This window comes from Metopolophium dirhodum, chromosome 6 (assembly GCF_019925205.1).
Source record: "Metopolophium dirhodum isolate CAU chromosome 6, ASM1992520v1, whole genome shotgun sequence".
Lineage (NCBI taxonomy): Eukaryota > Metazoa > Arthropoda > Insecta > Hemiptera > Aphididae > Metopolophium > Metopolophium dirhodum.
The window spans coordinates 27953964-27973501 of record NC_083565.1 but is presented as its reverse complement, the minus strand read 5'-3'; the positions used below and the strand labels follow the sequence as shown (position 1 = coordinate 27973501).

At 27.1% G+C, this 19538-nt stretch overlaps 2 protein-coding genes across 2 annotated transcripts; one reads left to right on the top strand and one right to left on the bottom strand.

Annotated features, from left to right (window-relative positions):
* Positions 1–1690: 1690 nt before the first annotated feature.
* On the bottom strand, positions 1691–8959 carry LOC132946831 (serine/threonine-protein kinase 3-like). Its single transcript, XM_061016922.1, has 12 exons — positions 8809–8959; positions 8658–8738; positions 8421–8601; positions 4606–4833; positions 4435–4540; positions 4125–4337; positions 3897–4027; positions 3675–3828; positions 3515–3603; positions 3314–3382; positions 3120–3257; positions 1691–2808 (listed from the first exon to the last, which is right to left on the bottom strand). The coding sequence occupies exons 1-12, from the start codon at positions 8883–8885 to the stop codon at positions 2650–2652; spliced, it is 1626 nt and encodes a 541-aa protein (XP_060872905.1). The 5' UTR covers positions 8886–8959; the 3' UTR covers positions 1691–2649.
* Positions 8960–15172: 6213 nt separating this feature from the next.
* Positions 15173–18335, top strand: LOC132947473 (MRG/MORF4L-binding protein-like). Its single transcript, XM_061017780.1, has 5 exons — positions 15173–15449; positions 15957–16171; positions 17460–17581; positions 17659–17773; positions 17842–18335. The coding sequence occupies exons 2-5, from the start codon at positions 16018–16020 to the stop codon at positions 18258–18260; spliced, it is 810 nt and encodes a 269-aa protein (XP_060873763.1). The 5' UTR covers positions 15173–15449; positions 15957–16017; the 3' UTR covers positions 18261–18335.
* The last annotated feature ends 1203 nt before the right edge of the window (positions 18336–19538 follow it).

Below are 19538 nucleotides of genomic sequence, written 5' to 3'. Positions count from 1 at the left end.
CAAGTTTGTCATGTTGCGCGTTTGTAAGATGGAGATGCTATCTGTGTAGAGTCCTCTTAAAAGTTTCCTAACGGTTGGTATTAATTTATATTTTTTATAAATTATGCATTATGTATTTTTTTTAAGTGAGATTCAAACGTAGGTATAATATTAGTTGGCAAAATTATTTTTGGATGAAATATGGTTTGCTTTGGATTTGTTTCAATTTTCAAATCATCCAATCCTCGCCATTGTGAAAAATCTGAAATTACAAAACATGAATTGGAAATGAGGTGGACATCCAAAACGGTAGCCTACTATATTGCCAAAATGGACAAAATGGAATTCGATAATTACAGTCTACAGAATCTTATAGATAAAATGGGCGCTAGTAAATTGCGCCCATAGTATTATCTAAGTAACCTTGAATTCATCGTTACCTATTATGTGTATTTAAAAAATTTTGTTGTTCATTTATTGGTGGATAAGCCGAACGTTTATCGCTATAATCGTTATGATATTAGCCTTTACGACTTTACGTATAGGTAATATTTTAGTAAGCCGTTTACGTGCAACAGTGAAACATGGATATTAAATGATATTGTAAAAACACGAATTGAGTCGCTAAATGGCTATCATGAAAATAATATTTCTATTGAGCGCAATTTATTACATAGAAATTTATACCTGAAATTTACGTTTGCACTAAAAAATAGTGATTGGCGTCGTCAGACTAGATCTAAAGTAGGTACCTACTATTTCCTGGCTAAATCCACAATTCAAAATGACTGGTTAATCCAAAACGAATCTTATCCATACATAAAAATGATATTTAGATAATCAAATCGTACTTTTTCCAGTTTTACGCCAAAACCTACCTAGATACTAATGTATTATATTATGTCCTTGATAAAATAATAGGCACCAATTATTAACTATATCTACCAAAATGAACTATTTTCGTAAACTATTCTAAAACGTATTTTTTTTATGTTATGCAAAAATTTAGCATTACACTATTAACCGTGCTGTAGGTATAGGAAAGTAAATTAATATAGTCAATAAAAACATACTAAAATTTAATTTAAAAATTGTAATTAAGTTTAAAATTAAATTAAAAATATGACCCGAATATTGAACACATTAGAATCGTTTTAAATATAAATAATATATCATTAAATAATAAAAAAATATCTTATCTTCAAAATGATTTGTTTATTTATACCTAGTTTATTTTTATTAGCAATGTTTAAGATATAGAAAATTGTTTGAAAATCAGTGTTTTGGCAATAGTACTTACTTATGGTTTGGATTTTTGCCCCTCAATTATATATTCAATACAACTTTCAGATTTTATAAAGTTCAATATGAACTATCCTAAACACAAAACTCGTTCTAGCTGGTTCTTTGAAAAATGACAAAACTCCAATAGGAATAAATATAAATAATTAAATAAATAAACAAAACAAATAAAGTAAAAATAATAACCTTAGGTTCATTGTAGAAATTGTTATCACCTACATAAATTCCTAACTTATATAATATTTTTAACTTTAAGAATAGAATATTTTTCACTGACTCATTCATATTGTATAATAATGCTCATTGATCATCTGTAAATATATTTAGAATCTAGTAATTTTTTTTATTATATTACCATAATAATTATAAACAATATAAAAATGATATAATATAAAGTAGTGTTGTTTTTAACCGTAAATTATTAGATTTATTAATCTTATCATATTTTATTCATACAAAGATTAAGTTCTTCTAATATAAACATCGATAAAATATATTGTATTGTTTTGATTTCTAGAAAGTACAACCACATATTATAAAAGCCCAAAAATACAAGGTATTATTTATCAATCTAAAATAAATATATACTATCTCCATGATAAACTATAATTTAATGGCAAAGTCTAATATTATTTTTTAAAAAAAGGTGATGTCACTTAAAAATCAGGAAAAAATGAAGGAAGACAAAAAATTATTGGAAAAATTTAAATTATATAAACAATAATAATATTATATCCTATACTGGCATAATTGGACGGTTTTAAGAGAAATGGCTTAAGTCAATTTTGGAAATTTTTAGTTTATACAGTAATTCTGTCTGAAATTTCAAGCCGCGCTGAATGGTATTACTGTAAATGCCATGTGGGATTTGCTTTACGAGATAAAGTAGAATGCATATGGCAATAAGTCGTTATACAGAATTTTTTATGAGAAAAGGCCTAAGTCACTAATTTTTACTAATTTTAATGACAAAGGGCATGTCTTATAAAATTACATGCAATAGGTCTTCAGCCATGATGTGAAAGGGCTCAAGTCAAGGGTTCAAGTCAAATTATATTTGATTTCTAAACTTGTTATGTTATGTTCCCGATATTATCAGATGATTAAAACAACTTGACCTTTAATAATACTTAAAACAGAATAAATGATTTAGATATTTGTTAAGGCTATTATAATGATAATTTATACATTAATATTTATCAGTTTTATTACCTATGTTTCAAAAATTAATCAGGGAGTCGGTCTAATAAATATTACATGCCCTATTACTGACAGGCTACATATTATACATATAGCACCTTAATTGGGGAAAATCTACCATAACCTAACTATGGTATTAACACAGCAACTGTACAAATTTTAAATATTTCAAAAGTTTTGATGTCGTTTACGCTTCTGATCCCTTGCATCTAGTATTGGTTGGCGTTTTGTTTGATAACGACGTCGTAGCTCATCAATTTCATGTTCCATTTCAGAATCTAAATTGGACATTCTTTGTTGCAAGTCATCAAAGCTTAAAAACTTCAACTAAAAAAAAAATAAAAAAATTAAAAAAATTAAATAAGAATGCCTGAAATTACTTAAAAAGCTAAAAAAAATTATGATTATTAATTGACATTTGTGCTAGATTTGTCATTTTTTAATTTAATAATTCATCAAATATAAATGATGGTAGACACTGTCTCATTATCTCTTATGACGGTTTGTAATATAACATTAACTATAATATTTAACCAGAAGAATATATTATATATAATAATATTAATTAAATTCGCGAGTTCAATACAATTTTTAAAATAAGATCTCTAAATTATTATTAACATATCAATAAAACTTACAAAATCAAAATTTCCATCAACGTTTGGTGTGTAGTATCGGTTTTGATGAAGAGCTGTTGGTAGTTTACCATTAGGTTTGCAATTTATTTGCGGCATAGGAATTTGATTTAAAGTTTTAGTTTTTTTAGATTCGTCAATCTATAAAAAATGGTATTAGATATATTTTCAAAATGGAAATTTATAATTTACATTACTTGAGAACCATCTTGAGCAGAATCTGGTCTATCACCAAATAATTTGTTTCCCACATCAAAATTATCGTTCTAAATTAATCATAGAAAAAATATTAATATAAAATATACCATAAATAACTATTAATATTCTATAGAGTAAAAAATAGGAGCTACAAGTATAATATTTAATGTAAATTAAAGATACTAATTATTAATAATTACTTTAGATTTTTCTGCAACTTTTTTATCAAAATGATCTAAGAATAAGGGTCTATATTGTTTACCCGATTTTTCAGGTCCTGTATCATGTCCTAGAATACCAAAAAGATTATATAAAAAAAAAAATTAAGTCTTTTCAATCATATATATTTAATGCACATACTTTTCAATGTGGAATCACCTTCTCCATCACTATTAATTATCATTGTTCTCAATTCTTCTACTAATGAATTACATTTTAAACTTGTCTCTTTTGATTTATCCGGTACAAGGGTACTATCATCTACTATCATTGTACGACTGTCAATATCTTCTTCCTAAGTAGACAAATAAATTAAAATATATATCCACTTAATTACAAAATTTACTCATCCAAGGCAAATACTTTAAATTTTTGATCTTTGGATTCAGCTGATTTGACTAAACAAGATGTATAAGAACAGAGAGTTTGATTCTCTTGAATTTCTTTTGTTTTAGTGATCATTTGACTTAAAATTTCTGGTGGCATTGGGTTACCTAATTTTTAACAAGAAAAAATCAAATTATCAGAAATGAAACACTATATTGATTATAAAATTGTAAATTAAATAATAAATATGTATTATCTTCTTACCAATAAATTCATGATCTAACATTTTTGTGGCTGTTGCTCGTTCCTCTGGGTTTTTGATTAGACATTGACTGACAAAATCGATAAATTCTGGGGACCACTTATCTGGTTCTCGAAACGTAGGCGGTGGTTTAGTTCGTATCATGAATATAGCGCGCATTGGGTGTATATCACTGTATGGAGGTCTGCCTTCAGCCATTTCTAATGCAGTTATTCCTAATATATTATAATATAACTCATTGTAATTGAAATAAATTATTCTTTATTCAAATACTCAATTTGAGTTATTTTTATGAACTAATAATTAATATACCTAAGCTCCATATATCAGCAACACAATCGTATCCTATTTCAGAGATTACTTCAGGTGCCATCCAAAATGGAGTTCCTATTAGAGTCTTTCTTTTGCTCATTGTATCCTAAATAATAATAATACATACACTATTTAATGTTTAACGCCTATATACATTTAATAGGCACGTACAGTCAGCTGTTCAGCAACCCCAAAATCAGCTAGTTTAGCATGTCCTTCAGAGTTTAACAATATATTTCCAGATTTAATATCTCTATGTATTTTTCTCCTTGAATGTAAGTACTCTAGTCCTTTAAGTGTGTCTGACAATATAGTAGCTATTTCGTCTTCTGACAGTGTCTGTTTTCTTAATTTCATGATGTCAGATACTGAACCAGCACCACAATATTCCATAACAATCTTTACAAAACAGTCAACATTTCAGAAAAAATATATAGTATTAAGCCGGATTTCCACGACTGGTGTACTTGTCAAATACACCAATAATTGTACATTTGACCAGTGCACTATTACGGTGTTCACACAACTGGTGTACTTAACAAGTAGGCCAATACTTGAGCACTTGTACAAGTAGCCAAGTACACTGTTCCCACAGCTGGCTGTTATAGCAAATATTGGTGGTGGGGGCCACATTTTAATAATAATTTAATATATTATTTTTTATAATATTTTTACTTTTATGTTTTTTTTAATTTTAAGTTAGAAATTTGTAGTCATAATCGTTGTATGGTAAAGACTTACCTACTAAATAGCTAATTATTTAAATTTAAATTTAATCAATAATTTATCGGGACCATGATAAGTAGTTCTCGAGTTTGGGGGGGGGGTCAGGGTACGTAGGGGGATGGAGAATCCCAACTAATTTTTCAGAAATGTTAGCTTACTCCTACTATTATTTTTTAGGGGAACGTAGGGGACTTCAGGACACTTCATTATTCTGCATATTTATCAAAATGCGCAAGATACAATCAGAATTTATCTTATAAAATATCGAATATGGATTATTTCATGACTACGGAATACGGATCTATAAATTAGTTAATATTAACTAATTATTAGTAAACTATAAACTATTAATTAATTTACTTTTATTATTCTTTTGAGTTTTTTATTATTTATACTATACTATAAAATAGTATATAGAGTAATATTACCTAAGTCTTATATTAACTTGTATTTTTTTTTTTTTTTAAATGATAATTTATAAATATTTTTCATGATTTAAAAAGGGTATTAGGGGTGTGTGGGGGCAATAACGTTTAACATGTGATGGGGTCTTTCTTTTTTGAAAAGTAAACAGTCCTCCTACTTTAATTTTGTTAAGTCGAGCGCTCATGATAAGTGACAACGACATAACACTAGTTTGTTCTTCGCATTTATTGTTATGTGAGGTAAATATTAAAAAAATGTCAGAAGTCCAAAGAAGAGAAGGTGGTGGATGATGATACTACATCAAATTTGTAACAAGTAACTTTGTTATGTTTTATATCTATATATCTACCTAGATATGTAATAGAATATTAAATAGCCAAATAGGTATTTATTTATTCCTTACTCAAAAAAAGTTGTACTATCTAAGTATATTATAAGTTGAAACTGCTTACAGTTTTCATTCACCTATATTTTACATAAATACTATTAATTAATTAACTTATACTTATATTTTGTTCTTAATTATTTACAACATATGTCCATCTCCATTTAATACTTAAACATTATAACAGCATTATAGCAACCATACAAATATAAGCTATTTTGCATAGATGATTTACTCTTATTCGTGCATGTGAGTAGGTACTACGATCTACGGATCTACAATAATACATTGTACCTACAGTATACTACTAAGTATTTAAATTAAATAGGTACTTATATTATTAGTAATATTAGTAACTACATCCAAATTTGAACTTAAAATATCTATCAAAAAACTGTTTATATATTTTTTAGATTTTTTAGTTACAGAATGAACTATATATGTGGGCCTATTGTTTTAAATTTCAATCCTTAAAGCTATAAAAATAAATTCAACATTTGAAATTTAAATGCTTATAAATATTTTTTTTATGAATTTTTAACTCAAAATGATTAGTATATTTATTTGATTTTTACGAATTTTGACAAAATTTGAACTTCAGACGCATATAAAAAACGCTTGCCAAGTCGGGAATCGGCATGTAAACTTTCTTGATTTTTAATTTTTAGAAAATCACACCCGAGCGGTATAACATTTTGAATCCAGAAAAATGTCAGTGTGAACAGCCCCACAAAAAATAATTTTTATTTTCATTTAGTGAGATAGATCTCCAAAACCAGATTTCGGATCAGATTTAAGATCAGCGGATTTTGTTGTTTGGGGTCTTATTAGATTCACATTAGTTAGGAGAAGTGTAATGAAGATTTTCAGAAGTTTATCTTTAGTAGTTAATTCACTATAGAACATAAAAAAAAATTAAAACAAATTTTATTGGGCGTTTTTTGATGTTTTTCAGCTTTACAGCTTTGTAGTGAACTAACAATTGGAGATAAAGTTTGGAAAATCTTCACTGCACTTCTCCTAGCCAATGTGAATTCAACAAGACCCCTAACAACAAAATCCGTTCTCCAGTTTCGGAAATCTACCTCGCTAAATGAAAATCTAGTAAAAAATAACTCTTTTTTATCTATGAAAAATTAAATAATTTTTTTAAAAAAATTTTAATTCTAATGCTTTTGGAAAATAGATAGGTGCTTGGGGTTATAAATGTTGACCTCACAAATTCACCAACTAGATTCACTTTCATACTGGAAAAGATAATGAAGTTGAAAACAGAAGCATTATTTTGATCACTTATCATGTATACAGACAAGAAATATATTTTTTAAAAACTACCCACACATCATCATAAAATCATTACATTCATCGCTTCGCTCAGAATCTAAAAATATATGGTCATTTAAAAACTAGAAGTAATTGTGCCTTAAGAATACTAATTCTGTTAAATAACATTTTTGTTTCAAAAAATTATTTAAAAAATGTTCCATCATAATATTTTTAAATCTTATTTTAAAACCTTAAATTTTTTAACTAATTTTATTTTAGTATATACTTTTTGGTTATAGCCTATAAGAAACCCACTGAGATGAAAAATAAACATATTATTGTATATTTTATTAAATAATAAATTTAACAATTTTTTTTTATTATATTTCTTTAATTTTTAGTTTTTTTTTATTCTATAATTATTTCCGGTTCGGAATACGTTTGGAATAATTTCTTGTGTGATGAGAAAACCTAACCCGAAAATGTAATAATTATTATTACATAATTTTTTAAGAAGAAGTCAAACTTCTTCTTCAAAATTTCACCAAATGGGTTATTTGATATCAAATATGAAGAAGTACAGATTATTCCTAGTTGGTACGCAGGTGGTTAGTTAGGTACCTATACTATGATACCAAAAAAAAGTTATTATTTTTTATTCATTTAATTTGTATATTACCTATCATATATTATTTGCGTATAATACATTGTACCCATTTATAATAAAACGTAAGTAAGTATACATAGGTCATATAAAATAAGTAGTACCTACATACAATTCTAACAAAAAATGCTAATCGAATCTCAAACATGTAAATTGGGCATAATATAAACATTGTCAACTATATAAACAAAAAAAAATTCTAACAATTGTTAATACATTAATGTACAATGAAAAAATATTATATTATTTGAATTATTAATACCTACTATAACATTATCATGCTACTGTTTTTACTGGTCTACACGAACCAGTCGTGTGATCAGTGGTACAAGTATATTGGCTGTTCCTTTGACTTGTGACACATTTACCGACAATCATCAGGAACGGCACCAATGACAAATAATTGTACAAGTATGCCGATCCGATGGCATGGCAAGTAACCACCAGTACCAAATATTGGCCAAGTACACCAGTCGTGGGAATGCGGCTTTAGGTAAATAATAAAAAAAAATGAATTACCCATAAATCAGTATTCTTAATATATGAACCATAGTATTTAACTACATAGGGGCTGTCACATTGTTGCATAATGGATATTTCTTTTGTAATTTCTTGAAGATCGGTGTCAACCAATACTTGCTTAATAGCAAGTACTTGACCAGATTCCTTGTGTATTGCTTTAAATACACTTCCATAGGATCTGAGAACAAACAGAAGTTAGGAGGTAGTCTTCATAAAAAATCATAACCATATTACCCTTCTCCAAGTTTACAAATTATGTCAAACACTTCTTCTGGCTGCCTGGTCAAGCTTTCTTCAGACAGTTTTTTCAATTCACTACAATAAAAATAAAAATCATGTATTAACTAACGGTTGGGAAACCAACGTTTGATATTTCAGTATTTACCTCTTTGAAGACATCATCGTGTCAGGAGTCTTGTAATTCACATGGCAGATATTGAATGCAGATTTCGAATTCAACATGTAATAGGCAGTTTTGCTATTTACAAACAATACAATATATAAATATATAAATATATATTACTACATCAATGAAACAAAAGAAGACAAAATTAAAACGAAATAAAAAATAAAATGTTGGTACAAAAATGATTGAAAATTATGGTAATAACGATAGATATTCCCGTTATCATTAAAATGTGTGCTTATAAACCAATTCTTGTTATTTTGTATCAGTCATATTATTTTATCGTGGTAGTGGATTATCGTAGAAGTAGTAGCGCCCCGTTTTCTTATCACAAAAATGTAGATACATTAGTCCCATTGTTCTATGGTCCCATCCAGTAATCTATGGAAAATATTGAAACACTTGTACACTATACTATTAATACGAAGTTTTTTAAATTAACAAAGCTATAGCTTTGTTGAACAAAAATCCTGTGGTTTTACAAAAATGCCTTCAGGTACCTGATAATGTACCAGTGGCGTAATTTGGAATTGGTTCTAGGATGGGATATACATTTATATTATCGTTCTAGTGGGGGGGCTAAGCTCCCGCAACCCCCTTGACAATTAAATCTCATATATCATAATATTATATTAATTTATTATTATAAATTAAATGAGGTAAATAATGGTTTTCAAAGACAGTAAAGTAAACAATTAAATAAGATTAAATGTATTTTTAATAAATTATTATAATATCAAGTCGATTTTCCTTTTTGTTTTTTTCTCCAAAATATCCAGTACGTCATCGGGGTTTAACTTAATGCCCCGATGTACTGATAACATCGTTAGTCCATTCAAGCTGCTTTAAGCTGCTACGAATGTATGTACAAAAGGTAACGAACAACTTTTCGAGGCCGTCCCCCGACCCCCACAGACCATGTCGTCAACAGTCCATTTTATCTTAGTCCGTGAGCTGTAAGAACAATAATTGTCTTGTCATATGTTGTAACTGTTGAGCTATCGTAGTTTTATAATTACTAGTAAAATAAAAATAATCTCAACTATGATAATATCCATGAATTCTTATTTCTCATTTTAAAATATTTCTTATCTTAAAATCTTTTAAAGCCAAGTGCTTACGGGAATTTAATTATGATAATTCTATAAAAAAAAGCCTCTGGGGGGGGATATATCCCCATAACCCCCTCTTCATAATTCCGAAACTATAATGTACCCATGTGGTATGTAAAGATAATATGTGTTTGAATCCAAATGTTAGGAAGGGTCTTACAATGAATGTTGTGCTAGCATTATTTAGTAATGATATTTTATAACAATTAATGGTGGTACTATAGTATTAGGTTTACTGAGAGTAGACCATTTATTGCAGATTTACATTATCTAAGTACTTATCACTCAGGTAATAAAAATTGTCCAAACGTACTATTAATTTATAGACCTCATATTTTGTTAAAAAAAAAATGTTCATAATTAGAGTTTAGATTTATTTCATTGGTATTGAACGGCATTCGTGCAATATGCAATCTACCGCACAACGAACAAGTAACAACTACCATAATTTAATTATTATCAAATTTAAAATTTTTAAATAGCACATTTCTAATTTTTTAAATCTAACCATAGGTACCCTTTAAATCTTATATAGATTAATAAAAATAATAATCAAATCAGCTGTACCAGGCTTTAGTTAAATGGTTATGTAACATCTATTGCTTCATCCCATGCATTTTTATTTAAACTTCTCTGTACAATTTTTAAATATTTTAAATGTTTTTGTTAAAAAAGGTTAAATTAATTACTTTTAATTGAAAGCCAGGTTAACTAACATTTAAGTATTATAATTTTCCTTCCATAATTTTGTATGAACTGTTTACACCAAAATTTATCGCTAGACATTCTAACTCAGATATAGAATAGTTATTTCACTCTCATTCACTGTTCGTGTTACGAAACAATGCAATTGCTTATTAATTGCGTCCGTAGTTAATATGAAAGTCTTGTAGAATTCGGATATTAAGTATTGGTTCAAAACATAAAATGTTTTTTTTAATGTATTGAATGATTTTGATTTTGTTACTTCATGTAAATTTACTGTCTTTAAAATACTGGTTTTACGATCGCGCTGTATATTTTTTTCAAATTTTCTTGTCATAACTTAAAATTGTTTTTATATTCTTTTTAGAAGTTGGCCTTGGGAATTTAATTCGGATTTCACTCTTTTGGTCGATTTAATACAGTATTCCAAATTACATATTAATTAGTTATACATATTCGCGTTTCTAAGATTCATTTTATTATTATTAACTCGTCTTCGTTTAAACACTTATTTTTTCTCATTTACAATATTATATTATCTAACATTTATACCAAGACTGGGCAAGTTAATGATTTTTTTTGACTCAGTTAAGTTAAGTTAATATGCACCAATAACAAAAAGTTAAAAGTTAAAAGTTAATTTAACTATAGGTTAACTCGGTTAAGTTAAAAGTTAATATACCTACACTTTTTGTTAACTTTTTATTAAGTTAAAAAAAAGTTAATTTGTGTATACAACGCTAGCGTCCTTAATTTGTTTCCAACCCAAAACTAAATTACAGGATATAGTGTTTATACTTCATACAGTATTTCCATATAAGTTAGATTCGAATGATATAAATTTTTAACTTCAAACAATTTACGATACATATTTTTGACATGAAAACAAAATAGACTGAAATAGTGAAATTTTATAAAATTAAAAACAAAATAAATCAACTTAACTTACTTCTTAAAGTGAAAAATTAACTCATTAATTAAAAAAGAAATTTAGTGAGTTAACAGTTAAGTTAATGAAAAGCCAATAGTAACTAGTTAGTTAAAAAGTTAAAATGAAATTAACTTTTTAACTTAACTTTAACTTTTTAACTCGTTAATGATTTATACTAAATATTGTATCCTTTTTGACGGTGAATATCGCAATACGTTTCTCGTGAGTAAATATTTTTTTTAATTTTGACTATTATACTAGCAATTATTATATGTAGAACAATTTTATATCGTGAACTTAATATTTAAGTTCGCGGGATTGGTTTTTTCTCTACATGTTTTCGAATATAGGTGTCACGTGCTAGGTCACGTGTTTTTTTTATTTTTCCACTTTCAGCGTTTTAAATAATTACTTAACTATTTGTTATATCTGTTAATAATTTTTTTATAGAAACTCGTGTCTTAGTATGCCGTCTTACAATATTTTTATAATTTATGCCTACGATTTTATATTTATATATAGGTACTAGTGCATTTTTATATCTTACAATGTTCGTTCGCTTATGATGTATATACCTATAATATTATAACTTTAAATGCACAGAGTAATATAAATTCTAATAATGATTTAATATTTTGTTTTATTCCGTGTAAATTCTTCCTTCTAAATTTTAAACTATTATATATTTATTTATTATTTATTATTATATGATTTTCGGTTTGTCTTTTTGATTTAATTTAATATTCTGGTGGTCTATCAACATTGTCATAGCCATTATATTGTAGATCAAAATTATATCTTTTAATTTTTGGAAATTTATGCTAACTATTTAATCCTGTTTTACTGCTCGATCGCTTTAAATTATTATTATTTCAATTAAATCCAACTAACGTTGATACAAATTTTTCTTCTACCAGATTTATTACCATATGACATACATTTATAAACGGAAAAATATCATCTTCGTTTGTGTACAAAGGTATCAATTTATAAGCGTCCTCAAATGTTATGGCTACTGCCATTTTAATTCGTTATTTTATTTTCAATACTCAAAACTTTTCGTAATTTACAACTAATTAATTTTTCTATATCTTTTTCTTTTATCTGGGCTCGGCTTTTACTTGACTAGGGACTTCTAATCGGCATGGCCTTTTAATCAGTTTCTTAAATCTACACGTGTTGTATACAATGAATTAGCTACGTTCAAGGGTACCTTCTTTGTCCATGAAATGCCTCCACAACTCATTTAATACGTTTTTAATTTTAAATAATATAATCTCAATAATGTGCCTTTAATAGTAATCTCATAATAATTCACAATAACTTCATAATATGCACTTTTAATAATAATAACTTCAATATGATATGCTTACATAATCCTCATAAATAAATTCTCCATATAACTTCTAAATAATAAATCTCAATATAACTTCTCGTAAAATATAATATGCCCTTAATAAATTCAATATAATAAACTTCAATATAATAGAATGCCCTCAATAATAATATTCTTTATAAATTCTCAATATGACTTCAATATAACAAATGCCTTTTATAATAATTCAATACAATAACACGTTTTACACCATTATACTTTATACACGACTACTTAAATAATTCTTATGTTCTTTTAATTTATGTAGTATACATTTGTGTACAAATTTTAAATAATTATTTATTTACAATAATGCGGTGATTCTTGATGCTGACATTCTTTTCGGATGTAATGGTGCTGCAACATTGATATGTTTGTGTTTGGTTCTTCTTCAGAGTTGTTGGCAAGGAATACTGCAGATCTTCCTTGTCAACGGTAGCCTTTGACGGTTGCCTCCTTTGAAAGAAATCATACTGACTGCGCCAGTATTATGAACAGTAAATGCAATGTTGTTTATTAGAACAAAATAAATGTGTAATATCGTCGTTCGTCGTGCAGAATATGGCCAAGTAGTGAAGTAGCACTTTTTATTAACGGCTCTGGTACATCTGATTATGCTGTGTTCCTGGCCCTCCTATATACGATGCCAGCTCCTTAGACAGAATCGGCGCGCATCTTTTAGGTGTGGTCGTTATAAAGTAGATATTCTCACAGTCAGTGAAACTGCCTTCTCGTAATGACAATTATGTTGTGCCCGCTCATCTTGATTAGTTTGCAAATGTGTATTTTTAATTGGTTTGCCGAAATGTTCCTTATATGGAATATAATATTTCACAGGTACGAAGTCATATCTCAAGGATAAACGCTGTGCCTCGAGTAGCAATTATATACTAACACGTGCCTAGATTACCTATACATATATTATATTAATGCGAAAGACCAATTCCTTTACAATAGCTTTAAAATCATTTGGATACATTTCATCAATAGTCTGAATATCTTCACTATTTTTAATACTTTTTTTCGACCAACTACACGAAACGTCTGTCACAGATATATTCGTGTGTCCATGAAGAAGCAGAGATACCATATGATGACAATTAGTACGACCAGTTGGACAAGTACAAGTAGCATAATCAATATCTTTGAAGAATATCTGTTTATGAATAAGAGTAAGTATTTATAATATATAATAGATCAAAATTAAACATATTATGTTCATATAGAATACCTACCTTAACATCATACAGTTTGTTTTTCATGCTAGCATGAACTTGGACACTTAAGATTCCAACATCAGATAAATAATTAAAGCATACCACATGACCACTTTCAAATTAATTTTCTCCCTTCGAGAAAATCTTTTTGTCATCAATAAAATGAATTACAAAAGAAAACTTGATTATGGTATGCGAAGTCATATTTTTAAATTACAAGAAAAAAATAAACCTCTGTTTAATCAGGTATTTACACAAATTTTTTTTCACGAAGTTGAAAGTTTTTAAGAAGAAAGTAACAAAAGTTAAAATCTAGAACCTTCAACAATGCATCAATTCCTAAATTATGGATTAGGTTAAGAAATAATTACACACTTCTTACAGCCTCAACAACAATTAAAAAATTTAAACTCATTTTATCAAAGACAATAAATAATTTATTTTAATAAAATTAAAACAATTATGGGACATATTGGGTACACTTAACTTTTATTTATTGAAGTAGTAGCTGGTAGTCTATACGCAAGATTATTCTGCTTCAATATTTACTTTTATAAAATTCGATTTTCTCACGGATAAATACACCAATATTCAAGGTTTTGAATTAAAATTTGAAAAAAACAAGTATAATATAAATGAAGAATGGTTATTAGGCTGAGAATTGAACATAAATATATTAAAAATGAACATCTGGTTTAAATTATTTCTTGCCTGTGTAATTTAAACGGGGTGAACCGTGATGACGGTTTGTTTTGAACCGTTCTTAATTCTTATCACATATTCGTTATAAGACTATTTGTTGCTATGGTCAAGGTGGATATATATATATATATATATATATATATATCTCCACCTTGGCTATGGTATATGCAATAAATGATAAGACGAAGTCGTTATTTGTTATCGTCATAAATATGAAACGTGGATAACATTATAAGAAGCGTCGTATGAATTTATGACAATAATATTATCGTCACTTCGTCATTTCATTAATATCATTCGATTGAGTTCTTTTTATTAATAATTATCGAACCAATAGATGGCATTCTATTTCGTATTTCGGATCGATAAAAATCGTTTATGCAACAGACAGTATATTTAGAGAACACATTTCTGTATTATACATTTTACTATTAACGATACATTAACTAATTAATTAACGTTTATGCAACTCACTCTCACACTGTTGGCTGGATCATAATGTATAGTACTTAGTACGCTGTCGGGCATCGGTCAATGCACTCAGACGGTGACGGTAGATGATAGCTAAAACGGCCAAGGTGAGTATTCCTGCTATCATGTTTTGACATAAATTTAACAACAAGGTTTAATGCTAAACACAAATTAATATTTACAGTTGTAACTTGTACCAAAAATAATTATGGGTACTGGGTAATTCGGCCATATTGGCAATATCAATGTAACATGTGCAAAGTTTGTGGTGTTAACAGGGCGGTACAATAACAATATATTTATATATTATATCCCCTGCTATTATTATTATAGTTTTTATGAAAATAATAATAGTTAGGGACTGCCTGTGCTCCCAAGCGGACAGAAATAACGGTCTGATCACTCCAACTTTGACGAAACGACACCCAAGTTATTGTTGTGTGACCGACAATTATTATTTTTCATAAACAATGATTCAAACGACGCATTGTGACTATAGTGTTGTATGTAAGTGTCCGCCGTCCGACCATGGACATGCTGATATGATATAGTGTTCTATATAGTAGTTGGGTAAATCATATATTATATTATAATACTGTCTTAATTTTTTTCAGTGTAATCGAATCGTTTGACCACATCCACCACTATTATCACATAACTCTCATTTTTAAAGTCATGTCAAATCAATCACCATCCACATCAGACATGACTAATTGTTCAGAGACGGGCAACAACAATCTCATTGGCTGTAAGCCAATTGAAACATTCAAATGGACTTTAAGACTTGAGAAATGTTTGCTACGAAACATGGCGGGTCTGAAGCCTAGTGGTAAGTTCAATGCACCGCTGTTCACCCTTTTCTTTTGTTTATATGCATCATGGTTGTATTATTCAGGTCATGTTACTTAAATCAATTCATTATTAATTTTATATTATATTATTCACTAATAACTAATAATGAATATTTCTATTATAAATTGTTTAGGTAAATTAATTATCTTACCAAATGTATAAATAAAAATGTTATATATTTATTTTAATTATATTTTGTATTTAGTATACACATTCTATTATACTATATTATTAAGTTTCAGATATATCAATAAAAAAGTATTTAAAATCTGAAAAAAGGTGAAAAAAAGCATTTAAGTCATACTAAAAAGCAATTACAAAATTTACTAAAAAATTAAATAAATTTCAGTTCATTTAAGAAGTTTATATGAAAAAAAAATTAAATACCATCTATAAAAAACGATAAATTAACTTGCCATAACAAATATATGATAATAAATTCCATTGAAACTAATTTCAAACATAACATAGGTTTTTACATAGGTCTTCACAACCTCTTACCAATTTGTTCCATTAATATTAATATAAAAAAATGTCAGGTCAATTGATATATTTTAAACACATACAAATTACAAAAGAGAAAAAAGCAAAGGGCATTAATAGGTCAAAAAAAGACAAAAAATGTTTACCCATTATCTAACAAACTAAATGAAACACATTTTAGTTCAAAAATTATATTTCTATATTGTTGTATAAAAAACAAATGCATTTGCCTTCAAATCCGAGCCCTATATAATAATAATAATAATAATAATAATAAATTATTTTACCAAATAATTTCTTTTTGTACATACAACATAATATCTTACAGTATTTAATATATCGATTACAATAAAAACAAAATTGAAGATATTTAAATAATACGTTTGCAACCCTCCTGTGGTGGAGAGCTTTCAAAGAGTTCTCAAAAACAATATTACATACAAATAATATTAATAAAAAGTCGTCAAGTTTATACAATTTATATTTCGTTTAAATTTATGAGTTTAAAATACAGCTTAAAATGTCTTAAACTATGAAATTCAAATATATTGATTTTGAGAATCCTATAAGTGTATAGGAATAGGAATTTTTCGCACCAAAATGTTTGTAAAATTTAGGAACTTTTGGGTTTGCATGTATATATTATATAGTATTAAATAAATTCTGTCTTCTGAATTAGGTGCCCTATTAGTTCAGATGATTAAGGTTCTACTGTACAATTATAATGCATATAAATACACACATTATATTCATAATAAATAAAATATTGTATTTGGTTTCAGGAATTAACAAACACTTGAGTATGCTTCTACTAAAAAAAAAAATGTATAAAGAATTAAAACTTAATATACCAATTAAAGTTCTATGGAATTATATGTCAACTAAATGGGATATTAGAGCTGCTGTAAATAATAAATAACCTTATTGATAATGATTTACCTTTCTACATAATGTGAGTCTAATCTTTTTTTTTATTTTTAGGATTGTATAGAAAGTATACATTTTGATACTAGTGAGAAGGACTTTGTTTTACCAGAAGATTTTGACCAGTTGATTGATGAAGAAGGAGAAAAAATTAAAAATCTAAATAAAGAATGTAAGTAAATTGTATTGATTTTTAAATTGTAGTGTCTTGATTTATATTAATTAATATTATTTCAAAAGGTTTAAATGATGAAATTAATGAGAGGAAATTATTATATTGGAGTGGTACAACAAGATCTAAGTCCAATTCTATGTCTTCTGTAGATTCCAAGGAAGATCTCAATGAGATAATTCCTTCAACATTATTACAAAGCTCTCCAGCTAAAACAAATGAAGTTGGGTCAGATGATGGTTCATGTACTAGAAGATCTATGAGTACAAATGACGAACTTGAAAATAGTAAATCTGATGAAAAAAACAAGTTAAAACATTTGAAACACTTTAATATAAAAACATCAAATAAATCCAAAAGTATGGATAAGATTGAAGTCAAAGCTAAAATACGTAATAGAGTAACATCCGATCTATTAGTTGTTCAACAATCTCTAGATAATATGCAATCATTAGGCAAACGCTCTTGTAGCAAAAAAAATTCATAAAATTTAAAAATGACAAATGACACTCAAATTACCTTTTTAATATTATAGTATTATACATTTAAAAATAAATATTCATTAACAAGCCTGCTCAAAACTTTTGTAATTTTACTATTGAAAAATAATGTAATTCTGTTCTTATTTTTATGCATTCAAATAAAGATGAGTGCAAGTAAAATTGTTTGTATTTTTTTAGCTTTGATAGAAATGATCATGTGATATATATTTAAAATACATTTACTTAAATATTAGAATAGTAAATTTGACGGAGATATTTAAATATTATTTGAAAATGTATAGAGACCTAACCTAACATTACTTAGGTACTAGTAGGTAGCTACTATTTACAAAAGAATATAATGTGTAGGAAGTAGAGAGCTAGATAATAAATAATAATAAAGGTAAGACTAAGAATAACCGATCGATCAACAAAACCTAAATTCATTAAATTATCCAATCTTATATTCCAAATCATACTTCAATCAAAAAACCAAATCAAACCCTTTTCACCACATACAGGGTCTACATCGACATCAAACACATTATCATCAAACGTCGTATACCGCCGCCCTAAGACAAAACGCCGTGATTTCCCTCCATGCCATTTTGAGAAAAATGACATTTTATGTTTAGTAGTTTTTGATAGTTTTATTTTCATAAATATAATATTTTTCAAAGTAAAATACATAATTTCTTATGGAAATATACCTGATGAATGCAATATAACTATTCAATTTTATTTTAAATTTTTCTTCCACCAAGATATCATTGTTTTGATATTTATACTAAGTAAGCTATTAATTATTCAGAATTTTTTACTTGGCAAAAATGCCGAAATTCTGATTACGGCTTTTTTACCTAGCATATCAAAATGTACTGATCACTAACGGTTAAAGAAATAACGCCGTATATTATCTATATTAATTTCTAGTTATAATTAATAACACGTCAATTAGTAAATGTTTACAATGTCTTTAGCTTAAAATCTAAATAATAAAAATTAATATCTATTTACCTAATAATATAAATTAAAATTTAATTAATTAATTCAGTTAATCACATATCGTTATATTTTCCCAAAATTGTTTTCTATTGTTTGGTAGAATTTGATTCAAATTTGAAAGTATATTGTCACGTTTTTCTTTTGGTATTCCACAGTTGTTTGTATGATGGGATGGCAGAGTGTTTAATAGTGTTTCACAAATGGAAATGTATATAATTATTTACAATATATTAACAGATTAATTAACATTTACATTTTTTTTTCTTGATTAACATCAA